At 42.5% G+C, this 23,004-nt stretch overlaps 1 protein-coding gene across 5 annotated transcripts in view; it reads right to left on the reverse strand.

Annotated features, from left to right (window-relative positions):
• The window catches only part of bcam (basal cell adhesion molecule (Lutheran blood group)), a 51,600-nt gene that overhangs the window by 16,317 nt on the left and 12,279 nt on the right, over positions 1-23,004 (reverse strand). For all 5 annotated transcript variants that reach the window (XM_031289067.2, XM_031289057.2, XM_031289092.2 and 2 more), the window contains exons 2-6: positions 2,792-2,919; positions 2,411-2,624; positions 556-629; positions 338-434; positions 40-222 (exon numbers count right to left, since the gene is read on the reverse strand). In XM_031289067.2, the coding sequence (XP_031144927.1) occupies positions 40-222; positions 338-434; positions 556-629; positions 2,411-2,624; positions 2,792-2,919 (696 nt within the window). The remainder of the gene's footprint in view (positions 1-39; positions 223-337; positions 435-555; positions 630-2,410; positions 2,625-2,791; positions 2,920-23,004) is intronic.

Here is a 23,004-nt window from a genome sequence, read left to right on the forward strand (position 1 = left end):
GCTCACTAATTAAAACTCTTGTCCTTCCTTTCCACTCACAGTTGAGGTTGATGGTGATGGTGTTGGACGTCTTGTCTTTGATCTGGGCTCCTGGCATGCTGTACTCCACGGTGCACTGGAACACAGAGTCCCTGTCTGCCTTGGTGGGCTGCATGTATAATATGCTCTTGACGGTAGAGAGACCGGAGGCCTCCTTCACCACCGAGGGAATCATGTAGGTCTCTGACAGAAAGGAGCCAAGGAAGCACACAGATCATCCTCCAAGCTCTGCACTGCATGTGATATTAGACTATATCTTTGCTCATGAAATTCTAACAAACAGCCTGATGGCACTTACTCTCTTTCCTGTCCTTGACCTCAGGTAGGGGCTGGCCATCTTTAAACCAGATAATTCTTGGCTGGGGATGTCCGTTCTTCGTCACACAGGTACCAATCTGATACACATGAACAAATGCAGGTAAGAACAAAATAAAGTCGACTGAAAACGTTCTATCAGTGTTCATATGAAATGAGAAACTCACACACAGGATGCATACAAGTCTATTGCACACACACCTCAGAGCTGGTAGTCTCTCCCGCCGTAATAGCCTGACTTGACGGCTTGGTGAGTTCTGGCTTCTCTGGAGCAACTGAGACAGAAAAAAGGAAAGTTGAAAATCAATATTATGATTCACTGGAAGAAAAACCTTTTACATAGACACAAAGACACAAACTCCACTTCTATATATGCAATCCAACCCACATGTCTGCTGCTAACCTTGTTAATTAAGTTGAGCAGTAAATATCCTGCTTCACATTATTCCAGTGTGACCTGGTTCACATGAGCTGATAAGGGTCAAATAGCAAAAAAAACACTCCCCCTCTCCCTGGCTCACACACATACACACCCACACACACACAACCACAGTTGTGGGTGTCCCCACTTGTTTCTCTGCTTTATTCCCGAGCTCACTTGTTCAAATGCAAGGTCATCTTATCACTGCATGCAGCTGCTGACTGCTTATAAAAAATAAACAGTAGATGAGTATTCCTCTCTCTGTCTCACTCACTCACTCGATTCTTTGCGTTTACTCCTTTTTGTTACATTGCTACCAAAACTGCTGAAGCATTTCTTTAGCCATTCCCTTTCCGCATACTGTGCAAAGCAAGCAGCCATATGTATGCATAGTACTTATAAAAAGGACTAAAACTCTCTTTTGCACCCTCTTACATTCAGCCAAATAAAGGTTTTTAGCGTACCTCAAGTCATTTAAATGTTAAGAGAGTTAAGACTCACAGAGAAGTACAGGCAGTGTTATTTTTATTCTCTTATAGTGTGTTTTTGCTTAGAAGACATACTGTTTACCCTCTACCCGAGAGAGAAAAACCAGGCTTTCACTGCTACAGCTCAACCTTCAGGAGACCTCATAAGTCAGTCCTATTAAGTTAAGGCAGGACAGACACACTTTAACTCATCCCCCATTGAGTCAAGTGGTCAAATGTGGACAAAGAATAATGGCTGGTTGTGAGCCCGGCTGTTTCTGTGGGCATTAAGTAAATCTAAAAAGGCTTTTGTCAAATAGCACTGCAGTGAGGTATTGTCAACCATGGCCCATTGACAATTAATAGCTTATTTTACGAGATTGCTTTAAACCTCAGAGCTTCTGAGTGCATAGATGTTAATGGTTAACTTGTAATCTCTTTTTCAAGTGGGAGCTTGACTAAAGAAAGGGTTGTTTTGCTATACTCCCGACCCAACTCTTAGAGTAATTTATCAGTCCAATCCAAAATGTAAATTAATCGTATTCATTTAGGCCACTAAATGCTAAAAGTATGATTGATGTCTGCTCAGGGGTTGCTGTGGGAGGGGGAAGGACACAGTGGACTGCAGCAGGGGTCAGCCTTTAGCGCCTTGGTGATAAATCTGTGCTGTTATTAAGATGAGATATATGAGGCATGACAGGTGTGATTGAACTATTCATCATTTGTGTCAAGAGTGATTAGATTGTGGTTAATTGACCTCTGAGCAACTTATCAAAGGAAAGTGGTAACCCCAGGCATCGAAAAAGGTTCCAAAGTCTTCCACATAATGAAAAAATAATAGCTGAAGTGTGCTCTATTGTTTACACATGTAGACGATTGGGACAAATCGTACTTTATACGATACTATATAGAGCTTCTATAAAGAGGTTTTGCATGGAGTAACTTAGAGTATGTGTGAAATGTATTACATGCATTAGGTACAATTAAGCCACTTCTAAGTGAAAGTATGCATGGACACCCATGCAGATTGGATTAAAGCTATAAACCCAGGGACGGTAACAAAACAAGTCATAAATTCCACACATCAACAACTGATGGGAAAGTGATTGTGGAGGGGGAGAGGTCATGTTGAAGTCATATAAATGCCAAAGGGCACTGGCCAACTCACAGAAGACTTTGAGCATCGTGGCGGCATCTCCAACCCCAGCTGGGCCAGCGGTGACCTGGCAGTAGAAGACGAGCTCGTCGGAGGGTTGAACCGAGGAGATGGTCAAGGTGAAGTCCTGTCCGATAGTGACCCGCCCCGTCAGAAGGGTGCCGTCATCGCTTTTTCCCTGACCACCCTGGGTAAAAGCCACACGCTTCCTGGTTCCCTGCTCCTCCTGCATGTATGAAAGTAAAGAAGGAGATATAGAGAGAGGGTGGAAGAAACATGAGGAGGAATTAAAAAGAAGGAGAAACAAACATTAAGAAGGAGAAACTACAAAAAAATGCTTTTTTTTCTGTGTAAAAGTATCTGAATAAAGATTATTAACTGGAAATTACTTACAATGTACCACTCAACAACAGTGTTGCTTGATGGTGGTGAGACGGTATATGTGCAGGGCAGTTTGGCAGTATAATCTTTCAACACCTCCACTTTAGGAGTCACCTTCACGGTCACAGCCCCACTACAAACTGCAGAGAAAAACAAACGGAGAGAATACGATTAAAAAGAGACTCAAGCATGGGAAGCCAGAAGGACTGGTAGTGATGTTTTTAACGTGTTGCATCAATACCAGACATGACAGGCTGGTATACGAAAAGTATGGCATGATAGTATTGGTAATGTTAAAATACATATACAGTAACTGGAAAAGCCACAAACACCTAAGGAGTTCAGTACTGTGTCTGGAAGTGGGACAGGAGGAAATAATAAAACCACGACTACAACTAGTGTTTGGAACATAGTAAACATATACAGTAGATCAATGGCAAAGAAGTAGATAGTGTTGCAGGAGTGGCTTGAGAAGTTTTTATGGATGTTTGGCATGTTTTTTGCCATGACTTTGGGTCTCCAATGGAATCTATTGTAACTGCTGTAAATCCAGACAACAGCAGCCGTTCGCTGCAAAGGATGGCGAGTTATACGTATCAGTATTCCCTCAAAGGTCCATGAACAGCAGTAAAAACTGTTGAGGGACCCCGAGGGAAACCAGAAGGCCCTTGTCTCTGTCAGTGTTCTCCATTCAATAGAGACATTAGGATGCACAAAGTGTCCTAGATATCAATGGGAGAGAGTAGCAGCTAGGGCACAAAACTAGTTCCAGTGGGGATAGGGAACACTATAACTCTCTAATTCTCTGTACAATCTAGCTTTGGAGAATTACTCAGAGGAGAGGCAGGGAAAAGAGGGAGGGGAAGGACGGAGAGCTGGAGGATAGGGAAGGAGCTCCATTTCTGCTAATGAAGTCACTGCAGCACATAGTGTCATTACTCATGGGGTACAGTAACATGTGAAGGCAGTGGAGTGTTGTTTAAGTGACTGGGGTTAAACTGCCAAATCAATTTTGCAGTCTTGACTAACAAATCAATGAAGTAAGTTATCATGATATGGAAGGCATATTTCATAGCCTTTTATCCATTATTTAGCCATCAGCCTTTTAAACAAATTATGGTAATGTAGTGTAATTGTTTTATTCATATATTTACTTGTTGAATGTTAAGCTCCAGCAGTTTTTGTATATTTTTCTTTACTGTCTACCTGTGTTTTGTGATTTCTACATTGCTTGTATAGTGTGTGGTACTGCCGGCTGTAAACCAAATTGCCCCTCGGGGATAATAAAGTTTCCTTGACTTGATAGTCTATGCAACTTGATATTGACTTAGCAGGAGTATATGGAAACTTTTACTGAAATAAATTACAACTAGAAACATGTTTTTATACAGTAAATAATGGATGCATCAGGGAAGCAACAGTAAAAAACTACTCAACATTTACAAAAATTGTTCTGTGCTGCAAACATTAAGTATGATTAAAAAGCCAGAGATCTACACTCAAATTAATATTAATATGTGTTGCTAATGAACAACCCAGCCCCGCACTCTGTATGATTACATAAATTAATCATGTTATCAATTTCCGGACTACAAAATCTGCACTTAAATAATTTACTTGTTGTGAGAAACTTGCCAAGAGTGGGGAGTATGGACCTCTGGGAATCATAGTTGTTTGACGGGCTTGCTTTAAAAGCAGGGCAGAAAAATGAAGACAGGGAAGATGAAAGAGTGTTTGCTCAAAATGTCTAAAGCGAGATGAGAGGAGCTAAGGGATGGCCACCTTGTTATCACTCTACTGTGAGGAAGAAAGAGAGCGAAGGATGGATGGAAGGGAAAGAAGGTAAAGAGGAAATAATAGGGAGAGCTGTCAAAAATACACACTGTGCTGCTATGAGTGTTAGTGAGGCACATTCCGCCGGGGTCAGATGCTGTGATTCACTATGACCCGCAAACCACATGGAGGTCAAGGGTCAGTCAGGCGCTGACACTTGATGAGAAGATCTCATGTCTCTCCATGGATGTATTCTTTCACTTCTTGATTTACTTTTTCACTTCCTTTGCCTCTATTTTTATCCAGCCTCTCATTTTCTTTCTTTTTGTATCTTCACCCCTATCCAGTATCCCTCTATCGCTCTCTCTCTCAATATTTTTGTTCTATTGGCTCAGTAGCTCTCAAGTGAAACATTAGTTTTACAAACCGAGTCTCATGTTTCGAGTCTGTAAGAGGGATGTAGCCCAGAAGAAAATCCTCCTCTGTGTCTGCGCCAACACAAACAGCGAGCCAGACAAGCAAACGAACAAGAATGTGTGAGTAAACCAAGAGCTGCACTTTTAGGCAGGGACTCAGGATTTAATAGTCACTGTTAAGTGGTGCATGGGAAAAATACACAATCGCACACATACCACATAAAATGAAGTGACTTACTGGTACATGCACAGACAGCCCAAATCTTAACTTGGTTACTAAAGTATTTTGGTTTTTGAAACACGCATGTAAACACAATCTCCAGTTTAAGGTTAGACAATGTTTGTGAGAAATCTAGTTTTCCATCAGTTGAAAAATAGAATTATTAACTCAATGTGAAGCCATTGTATTTCACATGCGCAATCATGTATTCATCTGCTGAGTACAATGTTTTAGCTGTGCAAGTCACACAACACTGATCACATTCACTTCCTATGAAAACACAGTAACTGTGTGTTAGTCTTTTTTCAGTCTCTGACACAAATCTGCCAGCTATAATGGAATATAATTAAATAGCTGAATCCTCACTTTTAGAGCAGCTACAAGCCCTAATTTGGTCTTTTATGGGATAATATTAGTTACCTACTAGTCTATGCGGAAAGTGTTTGCTTATAGCACAGATCAAACGACCTAGTGAGGATGTTTGGAAGGGTTTGATGTCTACTTTCCTCTCACTTGTTGTAGTGTGCACAGTTGCTGGGTTACTACATGCATGTAAACAGAGACGGAGAGGCAGTGAAAGCAATGATATGTGATAAAAATGTATTTTAACAGAGTCCATCTGTACCACATCTTTCTTTCTCTGCCAACCTCTTCCTCTCCCCCTCCCTATCTCCCAGTTGATTTTATTATCTGTCTCACCCTTTTCTATTTCCCACACATCTTTTGGTGTCATTCACAATATGTTTTGGTCCAGAGTGATCAGTCAGGCCTGGTGTGTTTTACACACGAGGCAGCTGGAGATACAGAGACGGACAATTAAAGCATAATTAGGGGAGTCCTCTGTCCAATCTGAGCCTAGAGCAGCGTGCGTGCGTGCGTGTGTGCGTGCGTGTGTGCGTGCGTGCGTGCGTGTGTGCGTGTGTGCGTGCGTGCGCAGGCTGAGAGAGAGAAAGAAAGAGAGTGGCTGGGGCTGTTGGACGGGGGCGACTAGCTACATGGGGGTCTCGTTAGCTGACACAGGCTAGATAATCGGATTTAGTCAAATAGAGAAAAAGTGTGTGTGAGGTGGTGTGTGATGGGGCGCGTGACCGGGTAGAAAGACAGATGGGAACGAGACGGTCAGACTGTGACCTGTGTACAGATAAACACACATACACTCTTACAGTATATCTATAATGCATGCAATATTTATGAGCAACCAAACCACCCCAAAAAGCATAGGGTTAAGTACAGTGTGTGTAGAAAAAAAAAGATCCAAGTCTGCAGTCAAAGCAGAGTGGAGCAGACCCAGAGAGTCGTGTCAGTCCCACATCTACTGAAAAGTTAATGTGAAACCATCTTTAATACTCTCTCTGTGTTTGTCTCTTTCTCCATTTTTCTCTTTCACCCTCTCACTCTTTCAAACACACACAACGACACACACAAGGCGGGCGCCTCATTATAAAAAGAACCATCTGGATCCATTCTACTGTCCTCTTTTCCTCTGTTGTTCTCCCCTCACCTACTGTCGTATTCTGGACATCAAACCAGGAGCCTCTCCCTCTCTCTGACTCTCTTTCTTTTTATCCGTCATTCTCAAAGAGCATTCTTTAATACCCAGTGCACTAAAGCGCTTGTGTGTCTCATCCACCCATGTGTGTGTGTTTGAAAGGCGGAAAGAGAAAGGAGAAAGAAAAAGAAAATGCGAGATGGAAGAAGAAGAAGATGATGGGGTGGAAGGGGGAGTGAGAGAATGAAAACTGTGTGTGTGTGTGTGTGTGTGTGTGTGTGTGTGTGTGTGTGTGTGTGTGTGTGTGTGTCTGTGTGTGTGTGTGTGTGTGTGTGTTACTGTACCTACATGGCTGTCACCCAACTAGAGTCTATTTATGAAGCCACCATGAACCTCCTTTTACTGATAGTACCTGCTTGTCTCCCTGCTAACCCAAATACCTCTCTACCAAACAGTAATGGATCTTCTGGGCAACTCAGCCTTTATTTAAGTCTACTGTATACACCTTGATGATGGTGCTAGGGGTGCGAGGGAAATGTGTTAGATTACAGTCAGCATGCATCACAGAGATAGAGCATAAAGATCTGCAGGAGTGCCAACACTGGGAATAGGAGTGTACAGAAGTCTTGATTTATGAGGTGAGTGAAAAGCTGAAAAGAACAGTGCAACGTGGTACCCGACGGATGAGGAATGTCAGAAGATGTGTGTGTGTGTGTGTGTGTGTGTGTGTGTGTGTGTGTGTGTGTGTGTGTGTGTGTGTGTGTGTGTGTGTTTATGTGTGTGCGGTCCTAAACATCCTTGGGCTCTAACAGGATTAGTGTGTTTGACTGTTGGCAAAGCAAACAGCGTCCTGCAGCAAAAGACACCTTCAGCCTCAATGTCACAAGAGCTGAGTCACTTTCAGCAAGCAGTCATAAAAAAACCAACACATAACAATAACTTCCTCATTTTTATTCTTCACTTTCCACTGATCAGCACCTCTTCCAGTGTGTTTAAAATTATTTCTCAATCTCTTCACTACATATTGAGGTGCAACTCATGTTTTTCTTCCCATTACCTCTCAATTCATTCAAAGATTATTTTCTCAGTTAATAAATCAATAGTGAAAACATGCCACACGACATCACAATTTCCAAAAGTCCATGGTGATACCATCTTCATCATTGTTTTGTCTGACCAACATTCTAAACCCTAAAGATATCATATAAGACAAAGCAGCAAATCCTCACACTTGAGAAATTAGACCTATGTAAGTTTTTATATTATCAAAAATAGTTGCAGGTATTATTTTCGTTATCAACTAATCATTTCAGCTCTACTTGATGTTCTACGTCTCAGGTGCCACAGTGAATGTGACTGTTGATGGTGAAGACAACACCAAGGGAGTAATCTTCACATTTTCAGTAACTGGAGACATATTTTGTGATCTAATGAAGCAATCTCAACTACAAAGTTCACCAGGAGTCTCACTCTCTATCACAAATTAAATGAAAGAATGTAAACAGTTACTTTGGGGTACGTAAAAGCACCACACAACCTGATACATCCGTCTAGTGTAGCTGTGGTGTTGCCAATGAGTGAAATTAATTGCTGAGCTATAAAAGCATTCCCACAAGTATACATGGAGCTTGACTCCCACCACATGTTGTGATGGTTACTATCACCGCCACAGACACAGTTTGACGGACTCACATCATCATCATGAGCATGAGACTCTGTGTATGCGAGTACGGTTGTGGTAGCGGGGCGTGGCAGGTTGCCCTGCGTACAGATAATATGTTTATGCGAAGTCATGATGTCACGTTGTACTGATAAGGGCCTGTTAATGTTGTAGACTGGATCCCACCAAAATCATGAGTTTACAGGCCTTTCACATTCACTCAGCACTCACATTAGTCTGCCTGCCCTGCAAGATGGGAACACCCCTCAGGAAATGCAATTTGTTTACTGAGTTTCACTTTAGAGGACAAACTCAATCCATCTCGGAAATGTACCCAAGAGGGCCAGCTGTGAGGCGGAAAAATAAACAGAAACAGGCTCTTTAGTGGAGGCTCACTTGGAAGAAGGCACTGTTTGCTAATGGAGTTAAAGCTACTGTATGTTGTTGTCATTTGCAAATAATATATTTGTGGTTGGACAATGCAGAGATATATTAAAGGTGCAAGTTAGGTCTGTGCAATTCTGTTGGAGCAAAAGGAAAACTATGTTCCTTCTTATAGGTGACAGTTAGAGATGAGTAGTGGCCTGAGTGTGTATATATATGATGTGTGTGTGTGTGTGTGTGTGTGTGTGTGTGTGTGTGTGTGTGTGTGTGTGTAGGGGGCAGACTGGGTCAGACTACCAGTGTCAGGGTGGGTCCATGTAAGGCCTGGAGTCCATCAACGCCTGGCTGATGAAACAAGAACAGGTGCAGTGCAGGAGCAGCTGCTGCAAAACACCCCCTCCGCCCCTCTGCCACCACGCACTCACCAACAATGAATGCCACATGCAGAGGGCAAGGGAGAGAGTGAGAGAGACAGGCACACACACAGAGCCACGGAGATGATAGACAGGGAGAGAGAGAGGAAGTTTCCCAACTGGAAACAAGAATACACAGACTCAAATAGTTTGCAGAAGTAAAAGTTTTAGCAACCAAGGAGACAAAAAAATAAAAACACATACAGTGAAAACCAGACCGAAATTCAGACTCTCTGTCTCCTTGGATACTTTCAATGGCAAGTGTATCCATACAAAGGCCATGCATAGTAGACCAAGTGCTGCGATGACCTGTTGGTGTCCAGCTAAGTGTTGACCTTTGAGAGGAAGGCACTGATATGTATCTAATGCTAATTAGAATCCCATTGTAATTTACTGTATTCATAAGTAAGGGTATATAGACAGAAATAGACAGAAAGTGAGAAGGAGGAGAGAAGGAACAAAAAATATACAGAAAAGGGTAGAGACAGAAAGACAATGCAAGGACAGTTGGATAGTATACATATGATATGCCAAGAAGAGCTCTCAAATACTGCAAAGGCCATGAAATAACTGCACCAGCTGAGTCCTGTTCCCACCACATTTTTGCCATTGCAAACATTGCAGTCTGACAAAGCATATAATATCCTGTTGCACTGAAAGTCTGACCCTGTACAGTAAATGTAGTGCTTGTGTACATACATCGGCTATTGAAATGTCGGTCTGTTATTCTATTGTCATCAAAGAAAATGTGAAGTTAAAAGAAACTCTTGCACGTTTTCAACAACTCCTACTGTCATTTCACAAGAATCCCCTAAAAAAACGTAAGGATTTTTTTTTTGCTCAACAACACATGGATGGAAGAACTCTGAAGTACCAATTACAGCAATCAGAGAATCATCCTCAGTCTTGTAAATCTCATCTGACTTTCACAAGCCAGTCAAAGGCTTCTGCAGCCATGACTCCCCAAGTCGACAGCGGAGGTCTAGTGTGCTTCAAAGATGATATCTGACACAATAATATATTTGGTGTTCCAATTTTATTGCGAAACGGGTCAGGGCACCCTTGTTTTTTTATGTCTGTGTTTTCTTTTATGAGGGTTCTGTGTGATCTCTTTATGTGTTGGGAAAGGGCAGAGGGTTGTTTGATTAAAGGTGAGATAGTCTGATCCCGGATGTTCAGATACCACATGCTGAGCCCTTGCACCGCAATCACAGGATATGAAGGGGGGAGGGGGGCACTGTCTTCCTGTCAGGGCTTGTACCGATGTACCACCAGAGTAGAAATAAAATTCACACCTGGGACCCTGCAGCAACACACACACACACACACATACACACACACACACACACACACACACACACACACACACACACACACACAGGTTGCAGCTGGTTGTGGAGGTCATGAGTCTAGCGGAGGAGACTGGGTTTAACCACTTTGTGTGTCTGCTCTAGATGGATGATATGAGATGGGGCAAAGAAGAGACTGTGGGGGGAAAATAGATTTTTAACATTTGTTAGATAGTAGATTGTAGCCTAACCTTTTATTGTTCTGTTTTTTTTTTTTAAGTCCTCTAAAGTTTTTGTATTAGCTTCATTTGTCTCTTCTGCCAGGTTCCTATATTAACCTTCTTGCTTGAGATCCGTTACCTCTATCATGTCTGATGTGTGAAGCTGATGTGATTAGCACTTAAAACACGTTTAACTTCATTTGGATTCATGAGTTGAACTTGTTTTAAAACGAGTGATGAGAGACAGAGGACAGCGTCAGAAGAACAATGACACGAGTTTAGGAGAGGTCTGATGTTCCCGGGGACTTGACGTTGCCGTGATGCAGCTGAGTCAAACATAAGGCTATTAGCAATTAGCCTGGGTACACATCAGTCTTCTCCACAATATTAGCATCTGTGTCCTACACAATGCAATAAAATGCAGAGCCACAAATCATCGCAGAGTTCAATGACTCGGCAAATGATGTCTGCCAGCCAAGCTGCGGGTGTGTGGATTTCTTTGTGTATAAAAGTGTCTGTTGTATTCGAGTGGAGGGCAGAGAGGTAACATCACAGTGTGCGCAGTTGTGACAAATAAATCACAGCTTTACTGGGCTGTGTGTTGTGTCATCTCACAGCAGTTTAAGGGCTCAAGACAAACAGTGTGAAGTGGGCTACAAGGTCTGCCCCTCACACACTCTTTTGTCTACCAGGAAATTCACCCTTGCTAGTCCTGTCGTCCTGGCAACGGGGTGAGAAGTCAACCCCATTCAAACAGGAGAGTTTAGAGCTGTGAGGTCAATGATTGTGTGTGTGTGTGTGTGTGTGTGTGTGTGTGTGTGTGTGTGTGTGTGTGTGTGTGTGGGGAGTGGGTGTGTTTGTCCTCATCGAACATGAGCCAGTAAGTCAGGAGCAGAAAAGGATAAACAAGACGAGGATAAATGGTACGAGAACGAGGAGGAGAAAACAAAAAGGAAAGAGGAAAAAAAAAAAACAGGAGAGAGAGTGCATGAGTAGAATATGAATTTGTGGTGCTGACATTGTAGTCCTGCAGAATGCGACGGTTGAAAAAAAAATAAAACAAAGCCAAGACGTTTTATAAAGAGATTAAAAATAGAGCTGTGAATACATGAGTCTTGTGAGTTTTAGTACAGTGTAAGTACTTCTGCAAAAGTAGCTATGATATATTGTCTCACTGATAAACCAAAGGATTCTCTGAGTGTCTTTCCCCATTACAGTTAGCTGAGTAAAATTGAAATCATCCCTCACACCGAATATCTAGGCCATTTATAAAACTAATATCTTTTAGCTGACACAATCCGGTGCCATTATGTGTGACTCCATTAACAGTGAGTTAGCACGACAATAGCCAGTGTCTTGCTCCTATTAGAGCTCACTTTTGGGTCTTAATTCAGTGGAGGTAACAAAGCAAGGCCATATAGCGGTGAATGACATGCAATATCGGATAAAAATATCAAGAGGAATTTCATTACCTTTCCAACCAAAGGGCACAAAACAGAGAAGGTCCACCAGTTACCGCACTCTGTCTTCTCCTGGCTGCCTTTCATTTTCAGAGGGTACTCAATTTGGTGAAAGGAGAAAAATAGTGTGTGTGTGTGTGTGTGCGCGCGCGTGCGTGCGTGCGTGCGTGCGTGCGTGTATGTGTGTGTCCTGATCGACTGAGAGAGAAAACCTAATCAGTAGATGTCACTTAAGGGGCAGAGATGAGAAAAGGTGTTAATATTTAATGTTTCAGGGCCCCTAAATCTGGGCCTCCTTTCCCTCTTCCTTCCACCCCTCTCGCCTCAGGCACTCCAATTAATACACCCTGTCCTTTTCTCCCCCCTCTCTCCCAGTCTTTCTCGCTATTCCCTCCTTCCTTGAAACACAGCCCCTGGTGAAAAATAAAATGTAGAAACCGAGAGGAGGCAGGAATGGAGGGAGAGGCAGGAAGAAAAAAAAGTATTGAAAAGGAGAGTTGGACTGGGAAAGTGTTAAGCAGTGTGATGCAAAGTTTGGATGAGTTTAGAAGGCTAGAGGGTCTCACAGAAGAGAAGAAGCAGACGCAAGAGGCTACTGATGCAAATGCAGGCACAAGCATCAAACCAGAAAAAGGAAACTTGCGCACAGAAGCTCTCGTAGATGCAGGAGGTAAAATTGGAGCAGGGAGGAAGATGAAGTAAGGGAAGGAGAGGGTCCCTTACAGGCATGTCTGCTCAATTCCCCTCTGCCTCTACCTATTTATCAAGGTAAATTACTCGCTTTAATGGGCCAGGATGATATGCAATGTTTGGCAGAGGCAATCTGCTTGCATATGTTGTTAATGTCGCTGGTGTTCATAATGGGATATCCTAATGAGGTGCCTTTAGTGATGAGAGGCAGTAACGATTTTAATTTCCTCTCAGGACCTCAATAAGGGAAGGGGCAGCCATCGAAAGATGATGGATGGATAGATGGATGATGACGGACTGACAACTGAGGTAGGGCAAACTGGAAGTGCTGGGCTGTGTCACGCTGCTGCACTGCTGTATTTTTTTTAAAGGGATACTTACGATGATTTAATAAAATTGGATGACTCTCCAACATTTTCTATAATGCAAAGCATCTTTTCTTGGACTCTTCCTGCCCAAGTCTTTCAAACTCTACACACTCAGGTTTTCCATATTTGTAGTCTCCAACACCAAGGCGAGGTAACCCTGATGACATCGTTGGGGGTATTTTCTCAGAATTGACCAAGTGCCACCTGATCCACAGAATAAAATATTAAACAGTTTTCACTGGTATGGTGGTGTGCTAGTAACCTGTTTAAGTTTTGGTGTAACTGATTACATTTGCACTGGATATTAATGTATTGCTGTCATTACGTAACAAATTATACACAAGTGAAGAAATTTCACTGAAAATAAGAAATACACTGTGCTGAAGATTTGTCAAGTGTGTGTATCATTCAGTGCTTTATCAAAAGGCTGTGGATACTTATCCATCATTTCACTATCTTCAAGGAGGATACTCCACATTTTGAAATTGTCGAGCATGTTAGGTTGTGTACTTCAGTGTTTATTACTCCATTTTACAGAGCGTGGCAGCTCAATGATTAAAAAGATCATCGTTGTCCATCACTTTTCAGTGTGTATAGGGATGTTATGTCAAAATAAGCCTGTTTTCAAGGAATTATTCACTGTCCTTCCCCTTTGTTTATATTAAACTCATGTGGCTCCAGGTTGTTTCGGATTAGTGGCATAAAAGCTGTGCATTAACAGGGTCACTGATGTTGCAGGACAGACTGTACTACTCTCATGTTGCTGCTGTTTGTTACTGTAATGGTTTTAAATTTTCAAAATGAAGAGTTATTGACACTTTCTTTTACAGCCACGACAGATTTGTCAGCAAGAGGGCGAGAAGAAAGGCTGACTCAGAGTATAAATAAGGGGAGAGACATTAAGACTACAGCTAATCTCACTAAAAGGGTTAGGACAAAGTGTTGCAGCCTCCGCTGTCTCTCTCGCTTCCCCACTCCCTCTATCCTTAAATCAATTAATTCTGCAAGTCATTTCCTAGCATACTGTGCAGATACTGTAAATACTCAGTGTAAGGTAGCTCTTATACCCAATTTACACTGGCGTGTGTCCATTACAGTGTGTGTGTGTGTGTGTGTGTGTGTGTGTTTGTGTGTGTCTTTAAGAATACAATAACTCACAGTGTGTTTGATTAAGTAAAAAAACAGGCCGAGACACTTTTGTTCCAGAGGGGAAATAATATTTTAGATAAAGTAGTAAGGTGAGGAAAGGGTGAAAGCAGGCAAACATGTCTCTCTGCGGGTCTCAAATTTCTGCTCTGGAACCTTATTACCACACACACACACACACACACACACACACACACACACACACACACAGTAAAGGCTGAAATAAGCTGTCCTGCCAAGCTGTGTGTATTTTAATACTGATGAGTCTAGGTAGGGGTGAATGTCTCAAGTTATATTTACAGTAGCCTATTCACAGTATGATTACTGCTACATTCACAAAGAGCGCAAACCACACGCACAAACACACCTGCCTGCCCTCATATCTCAACAGCTCAATTCCTCAAAAGCACAGCCTCCCACTGCCACAGTGCTTTTTTCAGCAGTCATCTCATGTTGAATTGTAGCACCCAGGTGTTTTGTTGGCCTGACAGAAGGCCTGTTCCTGGGTGCATGGGTTATACACACACTGCATAAGCTGAGGTAAACAAAGAGAGGGAAAAGAGGGACTATTGGTAAATAACACCAGGGTGCCACTGTAGTTTGCTGCCTGATATTCTTCCTAAGATTATTTAGGTACTTGACGTTAAATTACTATATGAATAGATTGAGAACACACCCAGAATTATAGCTGGCTAAATATAAGAAAAAATATCTTTTTCTCTGCGTTTTATTTTTTTTTGTCTACAGGAAGCTGCACTTTTTTCACACTCAAATCAGAGTTTTTCAAAATTGCTGCAGTGGATGATGATTTTATACGTCAATTCTGCTAATGACATTGATAAAGGTTCCACTGTATTTATGTTTACTTTGTGAAATGACTTTGTGATCATAAAATGGTGATTTGATCGACATCTCAGTGCAGCAGCACAAAAATTACTGTTCGCATGGTTATCAGGTTTTTTATGAACCATGATCACATTACTAATTTGGCTGTATTAAAACATGAAATAAGTAGACATAGTGATCACCATGGGGACAAAAGGAGGTTTAACCAGCTGAGACTTAGACCGTAATTGAAAAAGGAGCTGATTGAAAAAGGAGGTGATCTAGCAGTTTTAGTGTGGACAGAGATCTTTACGAAAGACCCGAAAATGTTAGCATGGATGGGCATTTTCACAGGAAATTGGCATCTCCAGACTTAGCCTGCTTAGTTTGGACATAGTCTGACTTTTGCACCTTTGCTTTTATCTGATACATTGATCAATATGGTGAAACTGTTGCTTGCATATATAGTTTCATCCCTCTTTTCTGCTCCGCTGAAGAAAAAACGTTATGTCTGCATTCTCTCTCTCTGATGTGTCCTCTTTCACTGTCTTTCTCCTGCTCTCTCTTATCTCTCATTCTCTCTCTCTCTCTCTGTGTAGGAGTGCAGAGTAGCACTCTGCCCATCTCATTTAGAAACAGCACTCCCTTCACCTCTAATGAGCCTTCATTTTGTCAGGAGAGGGAGAAAAGCCAGAGAGAGGAACACCATTTCTACTACTTCAGCTGACGGCAGTTCCCTCTTGAAGCCCTCTTGTAATACTCACATGGGACTAGGCTAGGCTGGAATAGGCAGAAAATGGTGGAACAAATGGATATCCACTCTCCCTATTAGCCTCCATTATCCGCAAGCATCATTTCATAACTAGCGACTAACAAGGCTTCTGTATATGTGGCCTTGCCCCTGTTGTATGTTTGACTGTGTGCCTTGGCTGAGCTAGGATACACAAATCTGGTGTGGACAGCTCAGAAACCAGAGAGAATTGCCCTTCTTTGTGCCCAAGCTGAAATACGAGAGCACTTGCTGAATAAAGGGGGTCTTATAATGGGGCGAGGGTGCTCCTTAGGGGGCCAGTCAGCCGAGCGTGACAAGCCGGTACCACTGTAATGAGATAACAGGCCACTGGAGTACGCGTTGATTTGTTCCTCCATTCTTTCCTTTCTCTGCATCCCTCATGCCTTTTGCTGTTTTCTTATCCATCCATTGCTCCATTTTTTAAAAACCAGGCCATGGTGCTCAGCAGGCTGGTAAAGCCTGTGTGTGAGGGACAGATAGAGGGATAGAGAGGAAGGGGTGAACACACTGCAGAGAGATAGGGAACAAGAGTGTGGAAATGAAAGCTTGAAAAAGAGCGTGTCTCTTTGTGCATGTGTTCTTAAAAACATATTTGAGTGCATGTTAACGGTAGCCTTGGAAATCATGAATTCAAGCAAGGCTGGCCACATTGAAAAACAAAAACAAAAGAAATGTGTATGTACAGTATGGGTCACTGCCTCCAGACAGGCTGGATAAAACCTACCTCCACCATCACAAAATTACCCTGCACCTGCCCTCCGGCTTTAGTCCTCCCCCTAACCTCTCCTATCTTGGACAAACAGTCATATACAGTGTTGACAGTGGCAACACTCAGTAGGAGGTTGAGAGATACGTGAAACCCCAGCTAAAAGGTGAACTCATTCATTGTGTGCTAGGAATATATGACTTTTATTATCCCACAACAAAAGTCTCACCACGTGTTTCTTCTTATTCATTGCTACCATTGACCTCCATGTGTCAGCTTAACCACTAGACTGACTTTATCTTTCTCCCCTCATCATGCTCCAATGATTTATTAGTTTAAAAAAAAAATTGCACCTTGTCTTCCTCTTAAATCAGTGTTTTCTTATCGTATTTGGGTAGATTTATAGTTGCGATAGTGAGGTGGTCAAAGCCATGATTTCATCTGAACGACATGAGCTGTCTGCCTGCTTGAGCTATCAACACTCCCTGTCCCAAAACAGCTTATAAGCCGGAGATTTGTATGGTCTGTCTAGTCCTAAATCTGTAGTCTCCTGCATGGCATACCTCACACACAGCATACACACACACACACACACACACACACACACACAGCATACACACACACTACCTTTTGATGCCCCACCTCCCACCCCTGTTCCTTCTCCTCCAACCCTACCACTTTCCCCCACTTTCTGTCTTTTTGCCTATTATGGCGGATTAACTTATAATGCTTGGATGAACTTCAGTAAGTGGGGGGTACAAAGTCACACATCAATACACACAAAATCTCTGGTTGGCTGGCAGATACGGTCACAAGCCCACTGGCACAGACACATGGAGCCTTCTGGAGTACAGCAAGACACATGCGGTATACACACACACACACACACACACACACACACACACATCCACAGAGGAATCAGACTCACATGCTAAAAGTGAGTGAAAGGTGCAGAATCCAAACCAAAGCCCCTATTAATCCCCCTGATCCCTCATAGATAGAATAATTCAGCGTTAATTACTATTCTCCTGCATTCCTCTCTTTCTTCTTCTTGATTTGTAAATCCACTAAACTCCCTATTTCTCTCAATCAGGCAAACACTTGAATATACTGTCGACTGTAGATCCGCTTTGTCTCTCGTCCACATTTTTGTTTGTTTTTTCCCCCGCTGCCCCTCTTCTCTACTCTTCTACACTATGTCTTGACAGAGTAAAATGAGAGGTAAATATGGTTGTGAGCCCTCTCAATTTCTCTCTCTCTCTGACACACACACACACACACACACCAATGTACAGGTCTTGGCAGCAGCTGGCAGCTTTCTGGTAAGAGTTTGGAACCACAGTGAGCTTAATTAGAGTGGAGAGGGACCACATGGCTGGCTGGCTGGCTGGTGCAAGACTGGCTGAGAGGCTGGGTACTGGAGAGACCCACTAACAACCACAATGTGAGATACTAGCTGTAAGAAGAGTTCACAGAAATATACACACCAGTGTGCACACACTGCTAATATATTTATAGATATAGATACAGTCGCTACACACTCATTTGCATGCAGACAGCTTCCACAAATATCTTTCTGTCTCAAAACCTGATGCCAACAGTTTTCTCATGCAGATAACTCATTATAGAAAGATACAACACCATTGTGGTGAACAGTTAAAAGCACCCTACATCATTTCCCATGTCACACTGCACTTCTCTTTTATCTTTTGTGTCTCATGGTACTTTTGTTGCATGTGAGGTGCATATTTTACATGGGGGGAAAAAAGAGAATGCATTCGCACAAAGTAGTTTCTATTTTCTGCATCAACACTTCAAGACAGGCCGGCAGATAAGCTGGAGTCGAGGAGATAGTGAGGGGCTAACTCTCGCCCATAAATGGGTAGGGCAAGGAGATGGAAGAAAGCTGTGCATGCACACGCACACATATATATTTACACACCCAGTGAGCATATTTCAAATATCATTCAGCATATGGACAGAGCAAGCACACATATCATAAGTGGCATGCAGATCACGTATTATGCACACATATTTTAACCTAAACCTTCTGGCTGTGTTAACCTTCTAGAATTCCTCGCTAATCTGCGCCATAATGGCACACCTGTCATCTCCCATTCTCTATCACCTCCACAGAAATACAGCGGTGGTTAGAGGGGGAGCGGTGAAGGGGGGGCACACTAAACATATTCATGAACAAACAGCTGATCCATCCACTCTTAATTCTCGCTTTCTTTATGCTTATCTATCTTCAACCCTCCCTCTCCTGATCTGTTTCCATAGGGAGCAGGCTATTTATTTTTTTAAACAAAAGGAGAGGAGTAGTAGTTTGTCTATGCTTTGGGGATGGGGGGGGGGCTGTGTGTTACCACGGGAACAGACAGAGATGATTGTCATAGCTAGACAGGCATTATTAGTAAAAGTGGGAAGTATGGGCAAGAGGGTTTTTTCAGAGGCAGGTCAGAGATTGGAACAGCGCAGGCCAGGGGGTGAATAACTGTAGCAGTGGGCAGGCGGGGTGGATAGGTAGGTCACATTATTATTGATTGCCTGACATTATGTGGACAGCAGGGGAGTCCACAGAGACAGACAAATAAATTGTGGCTTGACATCAAAGTCAGGCTGCTGACATCGAGTCTGCAGGGGACAGAAGCCCGAGGCTGGATTAGAGGTGGATTGATAGACATAGGCACGCACAGACGCAGTCACAGAAACAAACAGACAATGAGAACACTGTCCTCGAGTTACCTAATAAAACGAAGGTTCTAAAGAGAGAGCTTGAAAATGACAGAATGAAACTAGAGGAAATGTCAGCCATGAATAATTTTAATTCCAAGCTCAGATTTTTTTTTCATGAAGCCACTTCACATAAATTGGACATTTCTCTGAATAAGACACCAAAAATGTCTACCTCATTTACACATCAAGGCTCACCAGAGACTTTCCGAAGGTGCATTATTCCAATCCTCGTAAAATTCCAATCTGCTACCCAGTACATTTTTCACATTCATTAATGCTTGATTAAATTATTATTCATAGCTCTGATGGTGTGATTAGAAAAGAAATGGGAAGCAACATATGAAACAATTAGGGAAATGAAGCTAAGATTTAAATATTCAACATTCATTCTCATTGTGACTTTGCAAAGCAAAACAAAAAATATAACAGACAGGAGAACAAAGTCATCTGAGAAGATCACAACATGAGCATCCAACATGATGATGATATTCTGTTAAAGCCATGCCTGGCGCAGGCCTTTCATCTGTGGACACCTCACCTGACATGGAGGGCAACATCCGTCACTCTCTGCTAAGTGACTGACTTCCCCGTCTAGATGGCTATCAGCTAAGCTAACCGGAGCCAGGTGATAATATCTGGAATGTGTGAAACCCGAGAGAGACAAAACAACACGTGTCTCAACCTGCACAGACTTGCAACTCCAGGAGATGGAAGATAGAGACACTGTGGGCTGATGAAGATGTGTGGAAGGAGAGGAGGGGGCGAGGCAGGTAAGGGCTGGAGTTTGCTAGAAGAGACAGCAAAGTCAAAAACAAACAGACAAAAACAGTGGGGCGTCGTCAAGGATGGAGAAACAGACAGAGACGAGTGTGTGTATGTGGGTGGGGGGACCCATTCAGTGCCACAACTTCCTCTGCTCACACAGTGCCCATGTCCTGCTTTTCAGGGGGAAAAAACAAACACAGGACAAAAATAACATCAACTCTTGCTCTCCTTTGAAGTGTACATACCAAAGGTTATATGCTGACGTGTGACGCAGTTGGCCTCCCATGAGATCGCACACCAGATGGGTATGTGACCCTTTAGATTATGCTTCGTATTGCACACACACACACACACACAATCATCCACTCTGATTTAAATAAAGCAAATTTACACTTCCATAAGGTCTAGATTTCCCACTGACATCAATATTGTGGCCTGTCCAGTTTAGGTAAGCGACACCGACATCTTTTATTGGCCACTGAAAACCAAGGGCACGTCTTTTTAACAAGGAAAGAGTGTGGCATTAAGAACATGACAGAGCCTCTGTAGGGAAGGACACCAGCTCAGAGAAGGTTAAAGCGGACTAAAGTAGATGAAAGGATTTAGTCAATAGAAAGAAAATGAATCTACAAGAATTTTGATAATCAATTAATCGTTCAAGCAAAATGTCTTTTCAAATGTGAGAATTTGCTGAATTCAATGGTTTTTAAATTAGTCTATATTAAATATACCGGTATTTGAATTTTAGACCATTGGTAGACACAACAAGAAATTTAACCTTGGGCTCTGCACCTTATGATAGTCATTTATTCCCATATTTTACAAACTAAATTATTCATAAAAATACCCCAATAACAGAGGATGAAATAATAAACAGTTGCAGCTAAATGAGTTCAACTGAAATTTCTTGTGTCCATTATAGCTACCACTGGCCACAAACATATCAAGAGAAGGTCTAAAATCCTGCGCCTCTATGCCTCCATTCTTATGCAAATACACAAACTGTGTGTCCAGTCAAGATACCATATCAGGAAAAACTGTCAGAGTAACAGAAAAAAAAAACAAGTAATGACAAGAAGATGGAGTCTGACAGGCAGAGATTACAAGAATGACAGACGCTGATAGGAAGAGAAGGAGGATAAAAGCAAGTATGGCAAAACTGGCATGAAGATGCAATGCTGATCGCCAGCATACCAAGATGAAAGAAAAAATGGAGCATACAAAAGGAGTGTGTCAGGGTGTCCCTGGATCACTTTAATCATGGCAACTGCATACCACAGAGGCAGACAGTATGGAGAGTTTTGTTCCCCTCTTAATTAATAGAGTGTAACCTCGAGAACCAGTGACGTTTTATACACGTCTATGCATTTACACTAGCCTAAAACACAAGTTTAGGATTAGTCCAGCCCTGCTTACATACAAAATAAGTGAAATACAGGCAAGGGGATGTTCACCAAGCTTTAGCCTGAAAGAAAATGCTGGTTTCTGTCCAAATAGATGAGTCTTGTTGTAATTATTTACAGGAGCAGATGATTCAAGCAAGTGTCGCAAGTGCTGTGTGTGTGTGGAGGAGGCTTCTGGATGTTTGCAGGGGTGTTGAAGCTTAGCTATCAGCACCTCTGCTACCCTGGCACCATCTCCTCCACCTCCTCCATCTCCAAGCATCTGGTAATAATGTAGAGACGTTTGAGCACACAAAGGCAGAGGGAGGGAGAGTAGGGGTAGCAGCATGGATGGGTGTTTAGAGAAGAAGAAAAAAGGAGGAGGAGGAGAATGGTATGGAGGTGAGGAGAGAAGGGTGGGGTTAGATAGAGGGTAGTGGGCAGGAGACCATTCTGAGCAAGATGGAAAAGATAAAACTGCCTATGAGCGTTCTTCACATTTTCAGTCATTTTTGAAAGTGAAGAATAAGAAATCCTTAAAAAAACATTTAACTTTAATATAACCACAGTGACTAGAGAGAGAAATAAAATGAAAACGGGAAAATGAGAGGGGTGAAATTAAATGCTACCCCTATATTACTGGACATCTGTGATCATATGATTATATTCAAAGCTGTCAGCCTGTGCTTTTCATTACAAGAGTGTGGGATGGAGAGAGAAAGGAAACAAGATGGAGATAAAAGCAGACATGATACTATTGAACTTGTTTCAATTAGATGAACTCAAAGGCGGCGGCGGTGCACTGTGTAGTTGGGCCTCCCATCAGCATCATTCATTCATTATTCATAACACTGAATCCAAAATCACAGGCCTCTTCATGAAATTTTTTACCAAAGGCACAGATGACTTAGAGTATGAGAAAGCTTTTCAATTTACATGTCCAGAATATTTTTCGTTGCTATGATGTGAGTCACCAATGTGAGTTTTTCTCTGTCCTCTGAGTCTGTGTGTCACTAAATGTCAATTGAGAACAGTGTGCTTTTGTAATGCCTGGGTTAGAATTACACACATTCTGCAGTTGGGTTTGGGGGCCCTTGGGCGAATGTTGACATTTATGGTGGGGAGGGTGTTTGAGAGGGGTTTGCAGAGACAGGCAAAAGCATGTCCTTACAGGTATATGGCAGGAAGGGGTAGAGTGAGGGAAGGAGGGAAAGGACAGGAAGGAGGAGGAGGGGTCTGTCAAATACAAGATGAGGTGAGAAGAACTAAAGAACTGGGAGCTGAGGAATGTGGAAAAGAAGTAAGCCAAGTTGACGGACAGGAGACGTGGAAGCTGTCTATCATCAGCAGAGCTCCAGAATTTTCCATGACTTCAACTCTCCATCTTCAAGCAGAAAGGTAGCTGGGGGGCAGAAAAGCCAACCCTGTATCTCCATATCTCTATAATGAGCTGTGAACCACAGGCTGAGGTGGCAGGCGAGGCAGG

This window comes from Sander lucioperca, chromosome 10, assembly GCF_008315115.2.
Source record: "Sander lucioperca isolate FBNREF2018 chromosome 10, SLUC_FBN_1.2, whole genome shotgun sequence".
Taxonomy (NCBI): Eukaryota; Metazoa; Chordata; class Actinopteri; order Perciformes; family Percidae; genus Sander; species Sander lucioperca.